Here is a 24,910-nt window from a genome sequence, read left to right as displayed (position 1 = left end):
TATTAAGCAAACACCTTGTAGGTCATTAAGCAAGGACCTCACGTGACCACAACTTCCGACTTCCTGCTGGCTTCCCCATTGACTGGAACGTCGGAAATCGTGATCATGTGACTGCGAGGACACTGCAACAGCCAGAACTCCAAGGACTCGTTGTAAGTCCCCCTTATTCAGTGCCATTACAGTTACTGAACAAGTGGTTGTAACCCAAGGACCACCTGTATAACTTACTGCATTCACCATGGCTCACATTCTTTGTGCAGCATTTTTGAAAGGCTGGCTAGATCTCTCTTTGGGAGGATTGGGTGAGAATTCTGCTTCCTGCATCCAACTGCATGTAACTAAATCTGGACCTAACCCTCCATTAAGATGATGCAGTAATAGATTGCATACTGATTATTGAATTTTTTAAAGATTTTTTTTTAATTGTTAGAATAATAAAATGCAAAGGAAAGAAAAATCTACACTGAATAGTAATGGTTGTATAACTCAAAAAGAACTCAGAATAAAACAAAACATAAATAAAAGCATTAAGCGAAAGCTTTCTAGTGACATTCTCCCCTTCCCTTCTGTTTATTTCCCCAACCTCAGACCTCAAGCTAAATACAGGTGCTTTATATTAAACTTTAAAGATTATTACTAGTATCTATTTGAATCTTTTCATCTATTATTTTTCATTAGTCTCATAACTTTATTTGTAAAAACCATATTGAACCCATTATTGCTTAAATGTGGTTAGATTTCTATTATGGATATATACAGTCAATTTTGCCATTGCTGCGTATTCTCCAATTTTGGTCTCCCGATCCAATGTTGCCAGCAAGCTTCCTCTTTTCCAGCATGCCAGATTTGTTCTTGCAGCTGTCAGCATACAGTATATCTTAGAAAATTTTAAATTTTTCATTTGTTTTCCAGAATTACACCTAGTAAAATTATTTTGTGATTCAGTTCAAATTTTATTTTTAGGATTTTCTGAATATTTTGATATATTTCCTTCTAGTGCTTTTGAGGTTTTTTTTTTACATAGCCACCTCATATGACAGCATGTTCCTTCTTTGTTATGGGATTTCCAGCATTTACTGTTATATGATTTGTCTATCTTGGTAGTTACTTAGTTATATATCATCTGTAAAACATTTTATACCAATTTTCTCTTACAGCTTGGAGTGTATTTATTGATTTTTCTATTGCTCTTCCCATTGTTGTACTGTGATTATTTCTTTGAAGTTTTGTGTCCACTTTATCATGCAATTTTAATTTGTTCGATCTTTGGGTCATATTTCAATAACTATATATATATATATATAACCAAGTTATATTAAAACTATATATATAAAACCAACATACATACATACACATATATAAACAGTGATCTCAGGAAGGACTTTGCCACACAAAGAATTTGAAACACACAAAAACCAAGATGAATGAATGAAAATATATATATATATTTTCTTGAGATTCTTGAGATCATTGTTTATTCTTCCAGCAATTTGTAAATACATCAGCCATAGTAAATTCCTACCTTCACTAAGCAGTTCTTGCTCTCTTTAGTCTGTTTCTGGATGCGCTATATTGCATATGTGATTAAATCTTTCTTACTATAGTTGTGCCTAGAATAAAAGGCATTTGAAGGTGAAGCTAATGGTGAAGATGACCAGACTTCTAAAAGATTCCATATTTTTTATCAAACTTTGTCATATAATATGTCCATTCAAATTTTTCTTGTTTCTTATACCATAAATACCTATGAAGTCCAGGAGATAGGCCGGCTCTTTCTGTGATTGATTTTCAACTATTTGGTTATTTTATCCATCCTGTTATCCATGCCAGACTGTTATTATAATAATAAAATGAAATGTTTTCTTCCCACCCCCAATGTAACATTTTTTAAATTCTATTTTACTATGTAAATGCATATTTGCAATGGAGAAAAGGGAGAATTACATGGTTTTCTCAAATGGTAATAAGATTGCAGGATTTAAAAAATTCACTCAACTGTCTCTTAATAGGTGTTGGATATTTTTTGGAGTGGCAAGTACAATTCTAAAATATAAAAATAGGTCTGCCACCAGATATAGTTGCATAAAAATCTAATCATTAGGGTTTTGGGGGAAAAAGGCTGCCAAACTAATTCACCTTTGTTTCCCTCTTGGTAGGTTTCTGGTGGAACAGTAAAAGAGTTGGTTGATGCCCTGAGAGAAATGGATTATCCAGAAGCTGCTGAAATAATTGAGAAAACAACTATTTCATCAAGCCAGTCTAGCCAGGAGAAAACCAAAAATGTCGGGCTTCCATTATGTGACTTACCTTCTCCCAGGACAGCACAAGCAGGTAATTATGTCAGTCCAGACCTCTAGAGCAGTAGACCTTGGCAACTGGAAGATGTGTGAACTCCCAGAATTCCCCAGTTGCCAAGGTTGAGAAACACTGCTCTAGAGTAACATTTTGCAGATGAATTAGTTTCTTGTGGCAAAGGCAGCAATAAGATCAAAGTGATGATGCAGGATTTGTGCCAAAAATTCTACCTTGAGCAGTTTAGAGAAAGGGCAGGATATGGAGATCCACACAATTCTTACACCAGGCATCCAAATTGGGGCGTTAACCCCACTAGGTACTTTTAACTGTGATAGGCTTCAGACATCATTCAGTCCTCAATGTTTAATGGTTACAGAATGGAAATGTCACAAATCAAGGCAGACACATAACTATGTTTACTAGAAAGACTGGGTGTTTTTCTTATAATTTATATTTTAATATGCACAAGTCATCTTAGATTTTCTGATGATCTGTGGCAAGGAAAGCAAATAAGTTGGGTTTTTTTTTTGGTTCAATGTCATATTTCTTTTGGGGGGCGTGGAATCATTCTAGAGGATCAAATCATTTTCAGTAAATATAGTAATGCTGTTGATCTTACTGAAGCTAAGCGTGTTTGGTTTTGATTAGTTTCTGGATGAGATGCTGCTGTGAGTTTTTATGAACACAGGATGCAAAAGTAAAATAATATTTTGGGGGTTTGCTAAATGACCCTTACATGTGTATTACTTTAAAAATATATTTATCATTATATTCTTAAGTATTGGGAAGCAAGTCCTCCTTAAATTCAGCAGGATTTGCTTTTGAATAATCCTGGTTATGGTTCCACAGTTAATTGTACAGGTTGTATGTTTGGATGTATCATTTATCAGGTTCTTACCAACTTTTCTGTCACATCTGCTTAGAAGCAGGAGTGGCATTTAAAATGCATTACAAGCAATTAAAACACATTGCTACATTCCTGAAGATGGAAGTAGTGGGTTCAGATTGAACCAGAGGGTGGTAAAACTTTATAAAACATGGGGCAGTTTCAGTTCCACTGAAATTGGGGCAGCCTTCAATACTTGAAACCCAATTTACAAAAATAGAGGGCAACTGTTGGTGTGAAAGCAGTCCTAGGAGAATCTTCAGAGAATACACCACCTCTTATATCATAAAGCTAATTCAACTTGCCCAGCATTTCTTGCATTGTTTATATTCCCAGATAACCCCAACTTCCCCGTTTCATCACCAAAGGCCTCTTAATCAGGCCTCTTAATCCAAGCCATTGGCCATCCAAAAAATGTCCTTTGTTACTAAACTATGAAATCGCTGCAAATAATTAGAAGGCAATACATTGAAAATTCCTGCCCTGAGCTGCAAGGAATCTTGACTGGACTAGGAAAAAAAGGGGTTCTATTATTTCCTGTAATGATTTGTGTGTACTGTGTAATTCTGTAAAGTGTTTTGTCTTATTAGCATTTTTCAAACTTTCCTTTTTCTTTCACCAGATGAAAGATGTAATTTCAGATTCCAGGATGCTGAAAGCATTTGTGACAGTGGAGTAGAGATCTCTCTTCACAAACTTAGCTTTACATATTCTGAATCTTTTACCAACAAGACACCAGTAAACCTTAAAAAAATGGCTTCAGGCTATGTACAGGACAACTCGTTACAAGGCAAAATTGAAGTAACTTAAAAATATGGTATTGCTATGAAAATTCTTTGCAGTGAAAAAGGAGCTGTTAACAATCCAAAGTGCACTAGAAGAAAAAGCTCTTTGAAATGTTTATCTACTGGACCTTTCAACAAACTCAGATCAGATCCCAGTAAAGTGGGAGACTCAGGAGAAGGATTGAATGGCATTTATTTTTTCCTAAGAGGATCATCTGTAAAGAAAATTAACAACCCTCTTGATGCTCAATGAAAGTTATATAATAGACATTAACTGTGGTCCAAAGCTGTGAAGCACAAAATCAAAACACAAACAGTAATCAGGATACTTAATTGCAAAACAGAATGTAAATGTATTTAAAACTTCATTTGGTGTCTATCATTCAAACTTCAAACTGTTTCCCATTGTTTTACCCTTTTTCTACTGTAAATATTTCAATTTAGATGAATTGCCACTAAAAAATTGCTTTTTTTAAAAAAAGCTTGTTTTATATTTTACTTTTATAATAAAAAGCAAAACTGATGATTTGCAGCATTATTTATATTCTATATGGGAAATATGGCTAGAAAGCTTCTCACAATCATTTGATAATAAAGCATGCAGAGCAAGTTTAAACAGATTAAATGTTTATAATTGCTAGAAATTGATACCTGTTACTACTTCTGAGGTAGACAAGTGGATAATTTTTGAGTGATAGAAAAAACGGGAAAGAAATTCAACCATTTTCACAAACTCAAACATCTTGGAGGGTGGAAAAACTAGCTTTAAATGGGTCAGCAAGAAGCTGAGCCCTCTATCTTCTATTCAGTTACTGCTTACTTCAGGTGCCACAATTTAAGTTCAGCTGAAGGTCACAGCTCTCAGCTTAAAAGCCTTTCTTACAAATGAGTTGCTGGTTGCAACTCCTAATGGAAAAGGAAAAGACTATTGCCAGAGGTGCTCATACTGTTATCTCTTACCTGTCCTCTTTAACAGTGGACATAGAAGGTCCAATCTATAAGCCACCAGTCTGGTCAAACTTCCTATGTGTTCACCAGCAGTATTATCCTTCTACACTAAAATTTACCTGTCACCGAGAGCAGTGTTCTAATTACATGTCATGGATGCCCATGTAACATTTTAAAAATAGTACCTAAGATGCCCCAGCACAAGAAGCAGAAGAAAAGCTCCCTCTGGTAACTCCTGTAAGGGGAGCAATGCCTAGATGTCCACACAGATCTCTAGTCTTTTGCAATATATTTTTCCATTGTACATGCAAACTCTGGTTCTGGAATACAGAAAAATGGCACCAGGGGGATTCAGAGCATTACATATTTTACTGTCCTCAGACCTCTCTCAGGATGTGTGCTGGTCTGACTTATTTAAAGTACTCTAAACCGAGTCGGAACTGCACTTGGCTTCACTCCACATAACTAAGCAATGCCACATGTGTAGGAAGCTGGCATGAGAATAATGTCCAATAGTTCCATTTTATGCATCTCTAGATGTAGAGCTACATTCCTATAAAAGCTTCCTGTTTCCAATAGCCTTCCTTGCCATTCTTGCAGAGTTTTCCTCAGGAAATATCTGTCAGCGATATTAAGCTGAGTGACTTCTCCAGCTCCTTGACGCTAGTGGTCTCCCAAGGGTAAAAGAATATGAGTTTCTGCTTCTCTGTGAGAAGAAAGCCATTGTCACTGAACCTTCCTGGGATGTTCCCAACATCCAACCAAACAAAAGGAGCAATGGCTGTGGCTTCCAGGACAAGCTGAAAATGATCTCCTTCTTGAGAAACAGAAGCCTGAAAGGGGCAGACAAATTTAAATTACTGTATTGTTTCATTATGTTCTCGTTATTTATTCAGAATTCTAGAGAACTTGTACTACACACAGATCTCTTTAACACTTCGTCACCTTTACAACAGACTACTGTAGTTTGCAGAAAAAATGAATTGCATATAAAGGGTATAAAGAACATCCTAATTATAAAATTTCATTTACAATAAACAATGCTTTAGGATTTATTGATCAAAATTCCCCCACCCCACCCCAAAATTCCCGAAATTGTAGGTCTGAATTAGTGAAAATACAGGAAACTCTCTCTTCCCAATTCCAAAATACATAATTCTCAAGATTTCCTGGCAAAAAAATGAACCTAGATGTATCCTTAATTTTAACCCTTTACCCTATTAATGGCAATGTTGTTTAGATGCTTAAGATAAATATTTTACCAAGTCCTCCTACAACCTGTTTAAGTCAGGAAACGCAGCTCTAACATATGAAACCTATATATACAAAGCATTGGCCTCCCAGTGGAATATGATCCAATGACCAGATTCCAGTGTGTTTGATTTAGTCAATTTCTCCCCATCAAGTATATCAGCATTAATCAAGGGACCACTAAAATAATGGAAGAGTATTGGTGGCAGAAGCTATATTACAGAAATATATACATGATTAATGATTGTGTTACTTCTACCACTCCAAACCCAGGTAGTTTCCGACGCTTGCAATTTTGCACTTATATTTATGATCATATCGTTTCAAAAACAGAACATTTTGCTTGAAAAGGTATAATATCTTTCCAGGGAGGAAAACAATCCAAAACTAGGTGAAAAGCTGTGTGTGTGTGTATCTCTGTGTGTAATCTTCTACTTTCAGAAACAAAATCTAAACTAGCAAAGAGTTTACTGAGATCTCTATAAATTATGCAAATTAGGTAACTTGGCATCTTGTAATTAATTCTGCTTCTCCAAACCAGGAGAAGAGAAAGAAGTTATGCGGGTCAATAAATCACATTCATTACCATCACCTCTATCTTGTGAAAGCATATCTTCATAAAGACCAGAAAGATGCTAGAAATGATAAAGAAACTTAGGAGGCTGATCTGTATGCCCCCTATCGAAGTTTATTCATATTTTCAGGAAAACAACCAAGCAGGGCATTTCCTCTAGCTTTTATGATTCTCAAAACAACACATACACATAATAAACGCCCTATTTGGCTGAGGGCAAAAGTATTGCTGGAAATGGTACTTACATGAATGTGTGGGTTCTTTAATCCTTTTGCATTCTTCAATGAAGACAGGAAGTGATAATTAATTGGACTGGAGACTTCATCTTCAGCCTCGAGGTAAAAGGTGATGATGCAGCTTTGCCTAGTACAATTTCCACATCTTTTCAAAAGAGCATTGATGGGCTCCTTATAAATGGGAACTGCACTTCCTGCCTTAACAATCACATTGTCCTTCACCAAAGTACACGCTGGCTCCATCCTGCTCCAATCATACAAAATTATCTATGGGGCCCATAAGAGAGATCAAGACAGAAAAAAGTGATTATGAATTACTGCTTTCCATTAATCAAATCCAGGTACTCAAACCTTTCTATAAATTCCTTTAAAAGGTAGGATCATACTTTCATTAATGCTATCATGTTGTATCTCATCTTGCATTACGGCTGTACATGCAATGGAAAATATATTTTGTTTCACACCTGAAACAAGCCACTGTGTTCTGGAAGTTGGACTGACTGTGGCTTAGTGAGAAACAAAAGCCTCTACAGAAAGCATATCCCATCAGCCTGCCCATCCCCTTATCTCCCCAGTATCCTACTTCCCCTCCCTCCCAGCCACCAATGTCCCAGTGTGGTACTTCCTACCAGCCCACTTGTCCCCTACCTGTCCCAGCAGCTTTCCCACCTCCTAGAAACCAACGGTGTTGCCACCACTGATGACTCCACCAGCTGCTGCCAAGGAAATTGCTCAGGCTTTCCCACTCTTTTTTCTCCCCCACCCCCTAAAAAATATCAGAGCAACTGCATTTCAGAGCATATCAGGAGTAAAATATCCCATTATGTTATAAAATATCTAAAATACACCTTTTTCAGTGTAACCACAGACCACTCCAAAATAACTGTAACATGCACAGAATGGGTTGGACACAGAACATTTTGCATATTCCTCTCTTGCACCTTCCCTTGCAATATTCACAGCTCTACTTTTAAAATACTTAAATCTAATAACAGTTTACAAACTGGACCAAATGCCCTCTTATTTCATTTCTGGGCTTTGAGTAAACTAAAAAGCTGAGCTACTAGCCCCCCCCCCAAAATATCTAGTCTCCTTCAAGCTTGTCAAATTTGATTCCTGGTGACTCAATCAACACATCCCACATCTTTTCTTTTCTTGGCAACAATATTTTTTATTTTGCAGACTAGCCTCCAGCCCTGAGATAGCCTGTTAGCCTCCCATGCACATAATTACCAGGCCCAACTCTGTGTAACATTTTCTGAGAGCAGTTAAGGTCAGCTATGAGTTGCCACCGCTATGACATCAAGCAAAACCACAGAAACCCAATCAAAGTAGGAAGGGTTTTCTTGTGAGTTTTTCCACTCGCTTGCCTCCTTAAAAATGGTTTTTCTTTTTAGAGCTGAGGATTTTGCTGGTGGTTTTGCCTCAAAGCAAAATTCTGTTACTACCATTTTATTTTCCCCAAGTACAAAGAAAAAAATAATGGCACCTGGTAATTGTTGACTAGGAAGGAAGGAAGGAAGGAAGGAAGGAAGGAAGGAAGGAAGGAAGGAAGGAAGGAAGGAAGGAAGGTCATGAAAAGTGAAGAATCTTTCTATAAAATTGATTTGGGCACTTCTTCAGGGCTCAAACTGCAAACTCTGGAATGAAACCAAAACCACGGAAGAAAATTACCTTGTTAAATATTTAGTTCTTTCCTACCCCTCGCATGCTTCTTCTAAGAAGATACTATAGTCATTGAAAAACCAGAGTTTTTCAGGAACCAGTTCCTTCAGAACTCTTGTTTTAGTCATTTACAAATCCATTAAAAACAATATAAATGAACTGTTATGTTTTAAAATCAATTGGCAGTTTTACTTTTCCTCTACTCCAGAATCCTCCTCAACACTCATTTCCATGTAAAGCAAAAGGGGACTTACTTTGAGGGCCAGGTTGTAGTCGGAATGAAAATCGGAGACTCCATAAATGTAGAAAACATCTTCCTTCTCATGTGCCACAGGCAGCAAAGGAGCAAAGAAATGTTTGGCAAAGTAATGAAGCATCTTCCATTTGCCACCGTATTCTAAGTAAGTGTTCAAAAGGGAAAACATTCACCACACTCTCTCAGAAGAACCCATATGGAACTATTCAGCTTCACAAGCCTGCTTTCTTTTCTTCAATCAGGAGATCAAAGACTGATCCCTACATACATTGCCTTAGAAAAGGTTTCCAGAGCCTGGAATGCTCCAGGTGTGTTGCTACTTGGGAGTTTTAGGAGTTGCCGTTACAAAAAATTGGGGGGGGGGAGGTACACCAGATTGGAAATGGATGCCTTACAGGCATTGCTTTTTTGCAGGAATGTATGTACAGTAATAGAAATAACACCAAATATCATGTTCAAGGAAGATTTGTATGATTCAATTACTCCTCACACCAGCATTGCAGCTCTCTAAAAGTCAACTCAAGGGGAATAATCACATTGCAAGCTGATCTCCCTGACAGCACACGTGGCATTCCTAATAATTATCATCCCTAATAATGTAAGCCTTTTCCATGAAATCATTTCAATTCAATTCAATTCATGAAATTTTTGTCCTCTAATCAGCAAAGACAGAATGGTTGCTACATCTTCTCATCTAGGTTACAGACAACCTCTTGAACCACAGCAGGCAGCCAAAATAATTTCCATGGCTGCAGCTTCAACTCCTTGTTAGAAAAGGATTGGCTCCATGATACAGGGAGTTCCCAGGTTAAGAATGCGATGAGCCATAGTTAAGAAAAGAGTCTACTATAGAAAAATTTGAGTTAAATACACAATGATTCCAGTTAAATACACAGTGGTTCGAGCTAATTACACAATACTACTTATACAGTATTATACAATAATAGTGTTCTGGCTTACAAACAAATTCGACTTAAGGACAGATCTTGGGAACAGAACTCATTCTTAAACTGAGACTATCTATATAGCACATGCTTTGCGAGAGAAGGCCATCGGCTTAATTATCTCCAGCTAATGGATTAGACAGCAGCAATGAGAAAGACCTTCCAAAATCATAGAAAACCTTACAATCAGACCAGACAAGCCTGGCCTGAAGGAACCAATGGACTGTCTCAACACAGGACTTTTTTTTTTTTTTTTTTGGTATTGTCTCAGGCTAGTTCAACCCAGCCCTCATATTAATATTCACTTTGGGAAGTTCTTGCATGAAAACTATTTGCATGTCCAACCTTTTTTCTGCACAACGATATTGCTTCTCTTGGAAATGGCAGCAAAGCAGTAATAAAAGGCAGCAAGGATTTAGGTGTAATTTATAGGGCTGTATAGCACTTTGGATTTGAAGGCAAAAGGATCTTTGGAACACACACCAGTGCTTACACAGGCCATGTCTGCAACTCATTAAAGTAGCTACATTTTTTCCCATGATTGCATGGCTGCTCAGTGCAATCCCAGGAAGAAAATGCAAGTGAAATCCTCTGACTTTACTATTGAATTTTGTCCTGATCACAGAGTTGTGGCAGAAAGTGATACACTTCTGCAGTTTTTAAGTGGAAAGCCCTATGCAACTACTTTACCAGCATTTAAATAGGCTTCATACATTTGAAAAACAAAAACAACCCCAACAGAAATATCCCCCAGATTCCATTTTACTCTGACTAGTCATATTATCTTCCTATTCACTGCATTCTCACCACCTCTGCAAAGTTCATATGCAGTCCTCACCAAAAGGTATAGCTTATTACCACAGTTCCCAATCTGTGTGCTGGGGCACCCTGGGGTGCCACAACAAATTCACAAGGACACCACAGATGTTTTAAATTTTCGAGGGCGGCAGAGCAATGCTTAACACCTGTTGGATACCATGCAAACTACTAGCTCGAGGTAGTTCAGTTTTGGCCTAGCGGCACTGTAAAAAAATTACTGAGACACTAAGGGTGCTGTGAACCAAGAAGGTTTGGGAACATCTGGCGTATTACACTAGCCTGCCATGTCTCATGAGAACTCGAGCTAAGGCATATGATGAGGTTTTCTGCTCGTCTGATCCTCACAACAACCATCCAGTGAGATAGCCAATCTTAGAGAGCATGCATAGCCAAAGTCACCCAAGAAAACAATATGGCCAAGTGGAGACTTGAACATTGGTCTTCCCACTCCCAGCCCAACTCCTTAACCTTCACACCACATAGGTATTCTATCACGTATGGTGTGATACATGTGTTCATTCCTACTAACTCAACCAATGAGACAATTCCTCTAAAAACTGCAAGAGTTCAAGCAATTAACATGCGTCAAGCAATCACCTACATTCAGATATTGATCTGAGATCACAATAAAAGAACAGATGGGGGAATCATATGATCGTTAGTTTAGAAAGTAAGCACCATGAAGCCCTTTTCACCATCTACCAGAGTCAGAACAGAAGCTCTTTCCTCTCTATGGGGTTGGCCCACATGATTATGGATATCAATAGAAGACCTTGGGACATTCGTCCTCTCTCAACCCAACCTCACAGAGATGTTGTGAGAATAAAATTATAGAGTCCTCCACACATGCTGCCTGGAGCTCCCAAAGAAAAGCTGGTCTGTAAATATAATAAATAATCATGCCATACCATAAAGGCATTATTTATTTCCTTCTCTCTGTAGCCATAATAATCATGCCTTAGAAAGGTGTGATTGTCTCTAATAGCTGCTGGGTTTCCGCTTAGCAGAAGATGAAAATGCTAGGGTATAATGTCAGTAAAAACTGAGTCATTTCTTCAACCAAAATGTGTGATCTGAATTGATCATGCTAAGGTGACCTTAAAATGTAGGACAGAAGCTGAGGAAATACAGCTTGCAATTTGCCTAAGATGTAACCCAGTGGGCTAATGCAAACCACACAGGTGGCTGACTCAGAAGCCTTTAATTTGAAGCTTAACACATGCCCGTTCCTAAACAGGCTGGGTGAGAACCAGAGAAGGCAAGACTCCCTCTATTTACTGAGGTCATCGGGGAAACACTGCCTACAGAAGCAGATGCTCGCCTGGCAATGACTCAGGGTCGAGCCTTGTCTGTAGCATCCCTGGTCTCTGAACTGAGACGACTGACCTCACCGTTGCCATTTAAAACACACCCACACATTTTTAAAACAGGCTTTTAAGTGTTCATTATTTTAATTTAATATATTATTTTAACACTTTTGTTTCAGTTTAGTTTTGTTTTTATTATAGCCACAAGATTTCAGCTGGGAGGGAGGGAAGATTATTTCTATTCCCTCTATTGCCAGGCCAGTGATGAAAACTGAGAAAGATCATGTCACAATGCTGGCAAGACTAGTTTTGGGGTTTCTTTTTCATAGGCTTTAAAAGAATTTGTTTTTGAAATGTTTAATGCTAATTTAAAGCTTACACTACAATGGCTAACTCTGTCTAATTGCTACTGATTTTTAGCAATAGTGATCAGAGGTAGCCTGAGGACACAGGCTGCCTTCCTGCTGTGATCTTATGTAAGTATTAGCACAGCAATTACCTTTGCCCATGCTGGCTGGGGATTATGGCAACTCAAGTCCAACAAAAGTCGTTGGCCAAAAAAGGCCTCCTAAAAGCCTCTTAGGGCCACAGGGGATAACTTCTGGCCCTCCAGGTGTTGTCAAACGACACCTTCCAGTTGTCCTGCCAGCACTGCCCTGGTGGATGCTGAGTATAACAATTCTGAAACATCTGGAAAGCCTCAAGATCCCAAACCTCTTTCAGAGACTTATGTGCTGCTTGTCTCCTTCATTTTACAGCTGTTATTAAACATCCCCTGAGAAAAGAAACTGTCTAAACCAAACCAATGACAACATCCTGTATAAACAGCTACGGTTAAAACAAAGACTTCATTAATGTTTCTGTCTTCCATGCCTCCGACCTCTTTGCACAACAAAAGAAAAAAAAGCTACGTATTGCCTGGATGAGATGCACATTTGTACTTGCTGTTCTGGGGGCTCATCCTAAGAAATACAGAGGAGAAGCACAAGTCCTTCCACACCTTTCCCACCCCCAGCAGTTAGGGAGGCTAAGTTTAATTTCCCGTTAAAAATGCTTGGTACTTTAAATTCTTTCTTAAACAAAAATGTAGCAAATTATTCAGCAATTTGTGTTAGACTAGGTGAGGGAAGGAGAGCCAGTTTGGTGTAGCAGTTAAGGTATCAGGCTAGAAACCAGGAGACTGTGAGTTCTAGTTCCGCCTTAGGCACAAAGCCAGCTGGATGACCTTGGGCCAGTCCCTCTTTCTCTCAGCCCTAGGGGGGAGGCAATGGCAAACCACTTCTGAAATCTTGCCAGGAAAACTGCAGGGACTTGTCCAGGCATTCACCAGGAGTCAACACTGGCTCAAAGACACACACACACACACACACACACACACACACAAAAGGTGAGGGAAGACCTATTAGTCATGCTGTTAGTCATGAAGCTGACTAAGTAATCTTGGTCTATTCATCCTCTTTCAGTCTATACTAACACACGTGGTAAGATTTGGTTGAGGAATCTCATACACTGCCTTCAGTGTCTTAAGAGAAAATGAGACTAAAATGAAAGACAGGCACTAATAAAGCCCATACTTTAACTCAGCACAACTATTTTTATTTTTAGTCTTACCTAGAGAAGCCCAGGAAGGGCCTTGCCAGATATCATTGAGTTGCCAAAAAAGCGCACCCATGGTCCGTCCCTCCCCGTTGACTATCTCACTTTGGCTGCGACGATAGAATTCAGTTTCAGTTTTTACACACTGAGCCTGCATGATCTAATTTGGGATATATAAAACAGCGTAAGTTTCAACTACCTAGAAACATACAAGTTCTTATAATTAGAGAATATGCTTCATTCATAGATCAGCAGATCTGGAGGATACCAATTATCTGGACCCATTTCAATTGTGCTTTCAACTAGGATATGTAAAATTACTTTAGTCACCTAAATGGATGACCTACCCTTGGAACTGGGAGGGAGAATGTGGCTCTACTAGTTGTCCTGGACTTCTTGGTGGCTTTTGATATCATTCACCATGATGCCTTATGGAGGACTAGGATGTTACTAGGATATTACTATTCAGAACCTGAGAAGATGGCCTGGGGTGTCCCATAGGGTTCCACCTTATTCCCCATGCTGTTTAGTATCTAGATGAACCTGCAAGAAGAGGTCTTACAGAACTTTAGTCCAGACAAGATGGAGATCCTATTGTTCAGTAGGAAACTGAACTCTAGGCTTCAGGTTCATTCTGAAGAGCAGATCCACTGTCTTGGACTGGTCCTTGATTCCAGATGATTCTCAGGTGGTAATGAGGAGTATACTTACTATATTATGTCTAGTGAGCCATTCCTGAGATGATCAGACCTCAGAAGAGATTCCCATCCCTTGGTCACTCCCAGCTGACTACTGCAACATGTTCTACAGCATATCCAGAAACCACAACTAGTGCAAAATACAGCAACAAGGTTGCAAACTGGTGCATAATACAGGGAGCATAGTTTAGTTAGTCCTATATCAGTTGGTGTTGGGAAAACACTCCTGGTTGTGAGGCCGTCATGCCAGACATAAGATAGACATTCACTCATCTCAGATAGAGAATCTACATCTTCACAAAGGGGAGATGTAAACTTTGAGTCATAATACACAGTCAGATTTCTCCCAGTCCCCTCTAAAAAGTCTTGATCCTTTGAAAACAAAGGAAAAAGCTTAATACCAGAGCTATGAAAAGGAGAGAACTAACCTCATTCTCCTGAGCCTCTGATTAAAGCAGTGTTTTCCAACCTTGGCAACTTTAAGATGTGTGGACTTATGCTGGCTGGGAAATTATGCTGGCTGGGGAGTTCTGGGAGTTGAGGTCCACACATCTTAAAATTGCCAAGGTTGAAAAATACTGGATTAAAGAACATAATCTACAAGAAGCTAGAACAGTTGGGGGCTTTTGCTTCAGGAATCTGTTTATTTCTAAGGAATCAAGAAATCTAGAAATACTCTAGCCAGGAAGCTGCATTGGAAGTTTGATTTTTACTATTTTTGAGTAGTGCTACTTAAGCCTTATTGCATCTTATGCTTATTATTTCTGCATAAGTAAGGAATTCAGTGCAACCTCAACCTCTCTATTCCTAAATTCTTGCAAAGCGAAACATAATCTAACAGCAGTCTCTTCATGAAGATTCTGCCTGAGCTCACTAACCAGCAAGCTCAGGCCAGCACCATCCTGTGGTCTGCCTGGAACACTGCACGCACATTTGTAAATGTTCTTCTTAGAGTAAGATTTCACATACTTTATCTTTTCCATTTTTAAAAAAAAAATAAAGCCTGGTTTTGTTTATCACATATGAATTTAGTCCATCTCTCAGAAAAGAGAGACCCTATAAATTATTTTTCTTCCTTTTTCACCTTTCAGTTGCCAAAAGGCACTGCAGTTAGTCAAAGTGGTGGTGAATCTCTCTTGTATGCTGGGTTGGGGAAGGACACCAGATGACTCTCTGGAAGCTGCGCAATAGCAGAGGGAGCCACCAAAACTAATCCAAGACCGAAGGCAGAGCTGGGGTATAAAGACTCAGAAGGTTTCTGGGAAATGAGGTTTCCACTTATGGGTTCAGCCATGCTACTATAATTGTTTTCCAGACCTCATTGTGTTAGGTTTTGACCTTTAAAACCTGGTTACTTTGAAATCAGACTATTGGAGAGATCACCTATCCCTGGACATTATAGTCAACAGGAGAAGTCTTCTTAAAATTTCCCTCACTTTCCTACCACCTTTTCTTGGGCTCATATTGAGAGGGTCTTCTCCTATGCTGTTCCCAAGCTTTTGAAAGGCAATCCCTCAGGAGCTGTGCTGAGCAAATCCCCACTGAATTAGGCCATAAGTCCATATGTAGAGAGTACAAAGACACAAAGAAGAAATATTCGTGCTACACTTCCATGCAGTAGCACACACACTTTTTCCTTCATAGAAATTATATGCTTGTAAGAAAAATATATAAAAATGAAGCCCACAGACAACTTCATATTGTCATTGGATCCAAGAATTAACTTCAGTAAAATGTGAACAGATTATCCGCTGCACATTTTCTATGAAGTCCCAATTTGAATAAGCTAAATATGCTTAAAAAGAGATAACACAGTTCTTCACAAAATCATAACATTTTATATATATATATATATATATATATATATATATTTTTTTTTTAAAGGACACTGTTAACATTCTGATAAATCCTTACCTGAGTGAGATAGATTGTCTGTTTGAAGTTCTCAACTGGATTTACTACCTGAGGCAATTTAAAGTGAAGCCCAGCCTGCTGAAGCATTTCGTCATTACCTCCAGCATGATGCTGTCGGTGCAGGGAGAAATTACTTTTATAAGACCAATCTTCCTCAACAGACACCTGAGTTTAAAAAAGAGCACATTTATATGGTTATAAGAACAGGAACAGCATACAGAAATGGATGCAGCATTAAAAAAAAAACATTTATTTTGCTTCAGAGTCTGTGTCCTATTTATTTATTTAAATAATATAATATAATTGTATATTATATAATAATATAATATACAAAACAAGGACTCTAAAATTAAGGCAACACCCACCCTTGCTAAATTCCATCCCCAAAAATGTGGGTATGCCTTAAGTGTTACAGCTCATTTATTTTGATAAAACTGAAATAAACCTATTGTTCCCAATGTTGTATTTAGACCCAGGAATCATAATTTCTTCTGATCCAACTTGTTCTATCTTTTTGTTTCTATGAAAAAAAATTATTCAAAATTCAAAAAGTTTCTGAATGCTCTAAGATATGTTTAGTTAGCTTTCAGGTGGGCTAAGAAATCATGCCACACCTACAGATGTGGAGTCCTTGGTGCTCTCTGAGTTTGGTTGTTTGATTGCAGACTTTTCATTACTCAACTAGGTAACATCATCAGTGCACTGATGATGTTACCTAGTCAGATAATGAAACATCTGCAATCAACCACCAAGCTCAGAGAGCATCAAGGACTCCACTGACTTCAGTGGAGTTCAACCCTGAGTTACATATATTCTCTTTTATTGGTAACACCTACAGATATCATTTTAAGGCAGCATAATCTATCCTGTATTAGTTCTACAGCCTGCTGATTTAAACTGGAGAAAAAGAAAACCGTGTGCAGACTTGTCAGCCATCCCATGTTGGATTAGAACTGCCTCCAAGCAACCAGTTAGAGAAGCTTTAGAGAATTTATGTTTCTTTTTGCTTTTCAGTTTACAGATTAACATAGGTATGCCTGACAAGCAGGGAAATAAATGCTATTTTAAGTTTGTAGCTTTGGCTTCTCTGTAAAGCTAAGCATGTACACACACATCCTTCCACTGAAGTCAATGGAGGGGGTATAGGAGGTACAGATTTTTTTTCTTAAACTAATTGTGTCATCTGGGTGTGGTGGGGCATAATTAAACACCACTTTAAAGGAATCTGTGCGTTTAATATGCAGATGTTTAAATATGCAAACTGCATGAACAGGGGAGGAGAAGTAACTAACAGATCTCTGCAGATACTCAATTCACCAACGCTACCACCCCCCTAGCTGAGTTCTTAGTTCTGAATCTGGTGTCTGTATTGGGCTCCCAAAGGTTTAAGCAGTGGCTGAACACTAGAAAATTGGGGATGTTCTGGTGGAAGCATCCTGTTTTATGTGGTTTTATTCCAAGCACAGGATAAAAGGGTACTTGGTTCCACATCATTTATTCCTACTCTTTTGTGTTTTGACCTAAGACTGAACCAGATGGACCTTTGGGCTGATTCCCTAAGTCTCATTTTACATCCACAGAATGTGCTGGAGAGTGAGAGAAGACAGCTGGCTTTTATTTACCTGTGCCAAGGTGCTGAAGGAAGGCCATGACTGAAAGCCATATTCAGAGGCAAATCGAGCCCTGGGATACGTGGTCCAGTTCCAGCAGTCATTCAGGTAATTGTAGTAATGGGTATCTCCATAATGGGTATCGTAAGGGTTACGAGCCAGCCAGCCTTCCTTGATTGACTCCAATCCGTTGGTAGGGCTTGAGGCAATAAAAGGACGGCTCTGATCTTCCTACATTTAACAACATTCAAGATAATAGAATAACTGGGGCCAAGAGATAAAAGAGTTGCTATAAAAGCTATCTTGACAAACTGTAATTTGGAAAGTCAAAGCAAAAGGCAGATTTTTCATGGTGAATCATAGTGAATCATGGTCTCTTTTCCCAAAAATACTAGGTCATTTCTATCATTTCTGGTTCACTGAACGTGTCAACAAATGTCAGATTCCTGGAATCGCATTTTCAGCTGCAAGAAACAGAGTTTCATATTGCAGCATTCAATCATATGCATAGAAGCACAGAGTTGGGAGGGAGGGGAAACTTTGGTAATTAAGTCCAACCTCCTGCTCAATGCAAGAATCCAAATAAAACTACCATATGGCTGAACAATCTTTTTTGAACACATCCAGTGATCGTACTCTCCACCTCTCTGCAACCTTCAGACTGCAAGACAAGTAGATAGAAAATCTTGCACAGCCTAGGGCCCACCCATGCACTTGGTTTGCACTAATCCAGGATCCCCTATGCACCTCTATATAGCATCAGTCTTCACACACTCTTTTACAGTGGAGTTGATTAACTTCCTGCTCAGCTCCAGCATTCACACTGCCAAGCTATCTTCATAGTGTTAATGCAGAGTGGGAACTCCCATTTCATCCTGCCTTCTCAATTCTCCTCTCTCCCTGTTGAAGTCAAGGCACCACAACACCTTGACACCTTTTCCAAGGTTTCTTATGCTGACAGGAAAGGCATCCCATGGGTCTGTGTGTGTGTGTGTGTATGTGTGTGTGTCTGTAAAAGCAAAAGAAGAGGACTTTTGTACTTCTCCTTTGGCCAGTGGAAGAGAATAGTTGTTAGTTATCAGCTTGCAGGAAATAGTGAACTTCAGGGGATGAAACCAGTGGTTCTATGGAAATGCCCTTGGAAAAACTGACCTTGGGAAAGGGCAACAAGGTACTTCCAGGGAATGAAGATACTATTCCTTTCATATCTGTTAGGCACCGTCTACATAATTTCCCTTTCCCAGTTTTATTTATTTTAAGGCTTTTACAATTTCCAAGTAAACAAGTCATTATATTTATTTACTGCAGAACAATGGAATCTTTCACGCTGGTTATTTGACCTCTTTAGTATTGTGCATAATTGCTAGTGTCTGTAACATTCCCCATTTTGGCTATCAAACTTTGGCTCTTTCATTCAAAGACGAGACAAAGACTGGGAGGTATCTTTCCCCCATGCCCAAGGCAATCAGGAGGGAGCTGATGCCTTTCATCTTCAGTGTTATCCAGGAAACAGATGGAACCAATATGGGTAGTATATGGAATATCCAGAGCTCATCCCATCAATACAGGGACTGAAGCAGCTACTTCAGACAGCAAATTGGACAAAAGAATTCACCTCCTGATCCATTTCTTGAAGAAGCACTTTCATCCCCTGTAAGCACACAGCTCTAAGAACAGTCTTCTGCCCTGGCCAGCTGCCACTGTATGTTTCAGTGGGCTGTATATGGATGCAGCCATGACAGTTGCCTGCACAGGCAGCTGCTACAACCATCATCGAATGATGTATTAAATTACATCATCTGTTGGACAATCTTTCAAGCGGGGAAGTTGGTTCTGATGTTTACACTTCTTTTCCAATGATTAATTATTTCTTTCACTAGACACAGCACTTCAAAGTGGGCAACACTGTACAGGGAAGATCTTTCTTCCCAGCCCCAAAATACTTTTGTACCTATAATGAAGAATAATATGAGCTCTTTCAGACTGTTCTTGCCAGATCAGGACTGCAACTATTCAACAACAAAATGCTTTGAGAAGCACAAATGCTGGAAAAAAAACCAAGCCCAAAGTCCAATGTTTGTATCCCATAGCGCACTTCTATGATAACCAACTCTCGCCTACCTGCATCTTTTAGTCCAGATCCAGAAAAATTCAAAACAATCACTGCACACATTTAAAACTGGCCTGAACAACTTGTAACCAGACAAGCCAAACAGATCCTTGACCCTCCAATACATAATGGCTATTAAGAGGGGTAATAAATGTCCAAGATTTGTTGTCTGCCTTCAGAAAAGAGAAGGGAAAAGAAGAAGAAAATACAAGGAAGAGAGGAAAGATAAGACACCTGGTAATCCATATGGCATGGCAGCTGTTGAATTGTGCAGGCCTGATTTAGAAGGAAAAAAATGAAGCATGTTCAAAACCCAGTGCTCTTTAAAGGGTCATGTGTCCTTGTGAGCACTGTGACAAGGTTATTATGCCAATGCACAATAAGGTGAACAGTTAGAAACAGTCTCCTCTTTCCTAACTAGCAGTTTATCATTAGGGTTATTAGAGAAGTCGGACAGATTCCTAAAAGCACATAGGAGTTCCAACAGGATCTAGAAAGCTGAACTAGGCCAGATAACTAGGCTATCACTGTTTTTGAGACAGACCATAAATTTGTTCTTTACAGAATGACTTCATCTCCTATCTGTTTTTTATAAAATGCCTGAAGAAATGCTACTACTACTATCGTATCATTATTAAGTTAACCATAAATTCCATTTCAAATAGACCACCTTTAGCTGTAAAATGAAAAGAGGAAATATGCACCTCCCCAGCAATCACAGAGCCTCTGAGAAGGACTAGCACCAAAGGTTTATCAGCCAACTGCAGCTGGTTTTGTCACTTTTCTTACTTTTGTGAAGAACTGTGTTATCTCTTTTTAAGCATATTTAGCTTATTCAAATTGGGACTTTGTTTTTTTCCCCCCTCCAAGCAAGACTCTTGGAGAACCTGATACAATAGGCAATCAACAGAAGAAATCATTTTAATACATATCTTACAAAGCCAGCACAAATGTAGGGGGAAAGCAGAACATAAAATGGTTGTCAGGGCTGATCTTAGCACATCAGGACTCAAAGGAAACAGATGTTTCCAGATTTTATGTAGTGCATCTTTAACATGAAGGGTTTGCCTGCAACATATTCAAAACAATCCATTCATTTCCAGACTCTGAAGGAAAATCACAATTCAGCAGAACATAAAACCAACTAAAATGTCAGCCCTCTTTAGATTTCATAGGGGAAAAGAAACCAGTACTTACAGCAAAAACAATTTCTCGGATATTATTCACATAAAGTATCACATAATCTTTGAAATAAAGGTTCATCTGTGCACTTGGAATGGAGAACCAGTTGGTGGAAAGTGCAGCTTCATTTTCATTGTTCCCGCTCCATAAAATGATGGACGGGTGATATTTCAGTCGCTTTACCTGAAAAGAATAGAGCTTCTGTCAAATTCAAACAAAAGTATTTGTACAAAAATGCAAAGTCAGAAAAGACAAAGTAGCTCTCCCAAGACTGACTTCTTCCAGATGCATTAGGATTGCAACTCCCAGAAATCACAGCAAGCATGGTCAAAGGTTAAAAGACAAAGGGCACTGAGGAAAGAAACTACACAATTTTACCAAATGTCTTAATAAATCTGGAAATGTGACATAGTGTAAAAGGAAGCCATTTTTCAAATTCTGGAAGTGACTTGTATTCTAAAGCCTCCAAAGAAGAATCTAGTCCCATCACACCAACTCCTGTTTATTTATTTTTTATTTATTAAAATAATTACTTTTAAAAAATAAGAAATTAGAATTGTCCAATGGTACCCAGTTACTTCTCTTGAACCTGCTACCTAGGCTTATCTCTGATAGAAGAAATAAACAGGGCATTTAATTTTCTGAAGTTTTCATCAGCAAAATGGAAGTTTCCAAAGTCACTCCCTGTTCATGGATTGGATGAGTCATGTTTTCTTCCACTAAGGCAAATAGGAGTTATCTGAGCCAGATATGTGTAGAAGTGTTGGGAGCATGAACATCAATTTGTTTAACGTGCAGCAACAAAACAGTGCTTTCTTTTGCTTTTTTAGAGAGATCAGAAGAGATTAGGGGATATTTCATCTGGCTGCTACATCCATAAGCATATGGGTTATACTTATAACGCATAAAACCGGGCCCCTTTGCATGCAGAGATTACCAAGTTCCCTGTTCCACCTTGGGAGGAGGGGGGTGTTAGATTCTTTTAATTAAACAAGAAATGGAAAACTAATGTGCAGCAGAGTAAAGTACCAGCCTCAAGCATGATCTCTATTTCTGACAAGCATGATCTCTATTTCTGGGCCTCTTTTAGATTCCAGAGACATTCTTAGAAAATCAAATGATGGTGACTGGAGCAAAGTACTTTGTTGTGAGGTGGAAAGATAAAGACACACTACAGAGATGGAGGGCATGGGAGGGGGAAGAACAAGAGCTGGTGATAAATGGGACCGTTTTTAGTACATGGATAATGTGTGACTGCCTACAACGGCAGCTGCTGTGTGAGAGCACTGAAAGTATAATCTCACAAACATTCTGAAAGGACAAAAAATTCGGAACCTCCTGCCATACAGATTATACAGTACTGTGCAAAGTTTTAGACAAGTGTGAAAAAATGCTGTAAAGTAAGAATGCTTTCAAAAATATATATTGTAATTGTTTATGTTTATCAATTTACAAAATGCAAAGTGAGCGAACAGAAATCTAAATCAAATCAATATTTGGTGTGACTACCCTTTGGCTTCAAACCAGCATCAATTCTTACACTTGCACACTTTGTACACTTGCACAAAGTAAGGGATCTTGTAGGATTAGAGTCAGGTGTATGATTAACCAATTATACCAAGCAGGTGCTAATGATCATCAATTTCATATGTAGGTTGAAACACAGTCATTAACTGAAACAGCTGTGTAGGAGGCTTAAAACTGGATGAGGAACAGCCAACTCTGCTACTAAGGTGAGGTTGTGGAAGACAGTTTCATGTCACAGGTCATATGCCACGGCAAGACTGAACACAGCAACAAGACACAAGGTAGTCATACTGCATCAGCAAGGTCTCTCCCAGGAAAAATTTCAAAGCAGACTGGGGTTTCAAGATGTGCTGTTCAAGCTCTTCTGAAGAAGCACAAAGAAACGGGCAATGTTGAGGACTGTAGACACAGTGGTTGGCCAAGGAAACTTAATGCAGCAGATGAAAGACACATCATGCTTACTTCCCTTCAACATCGGAAGATGTCCAGCAGTGCCATCAGCATAGAACTGGCAGAAGCCAGTGGGACCCAGGTACACCCATCTACTCTCTGGAGAAGTCTGCCCAGAAGTGGTCTTCATGGAAGAATTGCAGCCAAAAAGCCATACCTCCGATGTGGAAACAAGGCTAAGCAACTCAACTATGCACGAAAACATAGGAACTGGAGTGCAGAAAAATGGCAGCAGGTGCTCTGGACTGGTGAGTCAAAATTTGAAATATTTAGCTATAGCAGGAAGCAGTTTGTTCGGCAAAGGGCTGGAGAGCAGTACAATAATGAGTGTCTGCAGGCAACAGTGAAACATGGTGGAGGTTCCTTGCAAGTTTGGGGCTGCATTTCTGCAAGTGGAGTTGGAGATTTGGTCAGGATCAATGGTGTCCTCAATGCTGAGAAATACAGGCAGCCATACCATCAGGGAGGTGTGTGATTCGCCCCAAATTTATTCTGCAGCAGGACAACGACCCCAAAAATACCACCAATGTCATTAAGAACTATCTTCAGCATAAAGAAGAACAAGGGGTCCTGGAAGTGATGGTTTGGCCCCCACAGAGCCCTGATCTCAACATCATCGAGTCTGTCTGGGATTACATGAAGAGACAGAAGGATTTGAGGCAGCCTACATCCACAGGAGATCTATGGTTAGTTCTCCAAGATGTTTGGAACAACCTACCGAGTTCCTTCAAAAACTGTGCAAATGTACCTAGAAGAATTGATGCTGTTTTGAAGGCAAAGGGTGGTCACACCAAATTTTGATTTGGATTTCTCTTCTGTTCGCTCACTTTGCATTTTGTAAATTGATAAACATAAACAATTACAATATATATTTTTGAAAGCATTTTTTCACACCTGCCTAAAACTTTTGCACTGTACTGTATATCCCCAAGAGTGGCTCAGACAATTTTGACTCCTGAGTCATCATCATGTAACACTCATTTTCAAAATGATTGATACATTCCTCTCCTTTAGGTGAATACATAAAACCTTAATAGGTTTTGCCCTTTAAAAATATGGTAACTGGTGTGCCTCCTATTTCCAGTTCTGGGAGCAGAAAGGATAAGAGAATCTCTCTCAGCCCAATGCAAAAAGGACTCTGTTTATTCACCCTAGAGAGGAAAAAGGCAACTGGGGCTTGCTTTGATAAACCTAGCCTGAAAACAACCCAGGAATTTCAAATTAATTCTACCAGCTAAAAGTATCTGTTTCTGAAGACTTCAGAACCCAACTCAAAACAGGAATATATTTTAAGTCCAATTCAGTGAATAGTTTATAGGATCCATCTGGAAGCTTTGGATCCTGTCCCCTTTGCTGGAATTTGCCCCAGTGTTGCTCTTGGCATCACAGAAATGGTCTCTTCTTCATAATGCATCCAAAACTCGATGAATCCAAGCAACTCTTCAGTGATGGAATTGGCTGGAGTCCAGAGGTGGTAGTGATGAAAGGGCTAATCCTACCAGCTCAAAATTATACTGGCCCACTTTCAATGTTTACAATTGGTTATTAAATGATCAACCACACAAGTTAATCAATGAACACTTTTCTATATGAAAGGCAGTCCACAATCACATTAATATACAGTGTACTTCCTTTGGGGAAAGAAAGCATCCATTCTCTTTTTTCTACATCTCTTCAGCACACACAATAATCCAATCCATTAAATCCCCCCCCAAGTCTGTCTCCTTCCCTCCCTCCACATCTCTTTCCTCCTGCTTGGCCCATATCCTTGTAAAATAACTAAGAGGTGTCCCTTGGCATCAGTGAAAGCTTTTTGAATATGGAGAATATTCAACATATGAGGAAAAGATAGTTAAC

General features: G+C 39.0%; 2 protein-coding genes across 3 annotated transcripts in view; one reads left to right on the top strand and one right to left on the bottom strand.

Annotated features, from left to right (window-relative positions):
* NFKB1 (nuclear factor kappa B subunit 1) overlaps positions 1–4,142 on the top strand; it is a 74,243-nt gene extending 70,101 nt beyond the window's left edge. The window contains exons 23-24 of the mRNA XM_007429799.4: positions 2,157–2,331; positions 3,804–4,142. Coding sequence (XP_007429861.1) covers positions 2,157–2,331; positions 3,804–3,991 — 363 coding nt within the window. The 3' untranslated portion in view covers positions 3,992–4,142. The remainder of the gene's footprint in view (positions 1–2,156; positions 2,332–3,803) is intronic.
* A 415-nt stretch (positions 4,143–4,557) lies between these two features.
* Positions 4,558–24,910, bottom strand: part of MANBA (mannosidase beta) — a 55,179-nt gene continuing 34,826 nt past the window's right edge. For both annotated transcript variants that reach the window (XM_007429806.4, XM_015888356.3), the window contains 7 exons: positions 21,092–21,259; positions 17,797–18,015; positions 16,175–16,339; positions 13,578–13,722; positions 8,895–9,037; positions 6,985–7,242; positions 4,558–5,747 (listed from right to left, as the gene is read on the bottom strand). In XM_007429806.4, the coding sequence (XP_007429868.1) occupies positions 5,523–5,747; positions 6,985–7,242; positions 8,895–9,037; positions 13,578–13,722; positions 16,175–16,339; positions 17,797–18,015; positions 21,092–21,259 (1,323 nt within the window). In that variant the 3' untranslated portion in view covers positions 4,558–5,522. The remainder of the gene's footprint in view (positions 5,748–6,984; positions 7,243–8,894; positions 9,038–13,577; positions 13,723–16,174; positions 16,340–17,796; positions 18,016–21,091; positions 21,260–24,910) is intronic.

The sequence above is a fragment of the Python bivittatus genome, unplaced genomic scaffold (genome assembly GCF_059951505.1).
Source record: "Python bivittatus isolate LINGU-HERP-01145 unplaced genomic scaffold, Pbiv_v1 ctg000070_np1212, whole genome shotgun sequence".
NCBI classification, from domain to species: domain Eukaryota; kingdom Metazoa; phylum Chordata; class Lepidosauria; order Squamata; family Pythonidae; genus Python; species Python bivittatus.
The sequence above is the reverse complement of the archived record's forward strand: the minus strand, read 5'-3'. Positions and strand labels throughout refer to the sequence as shown.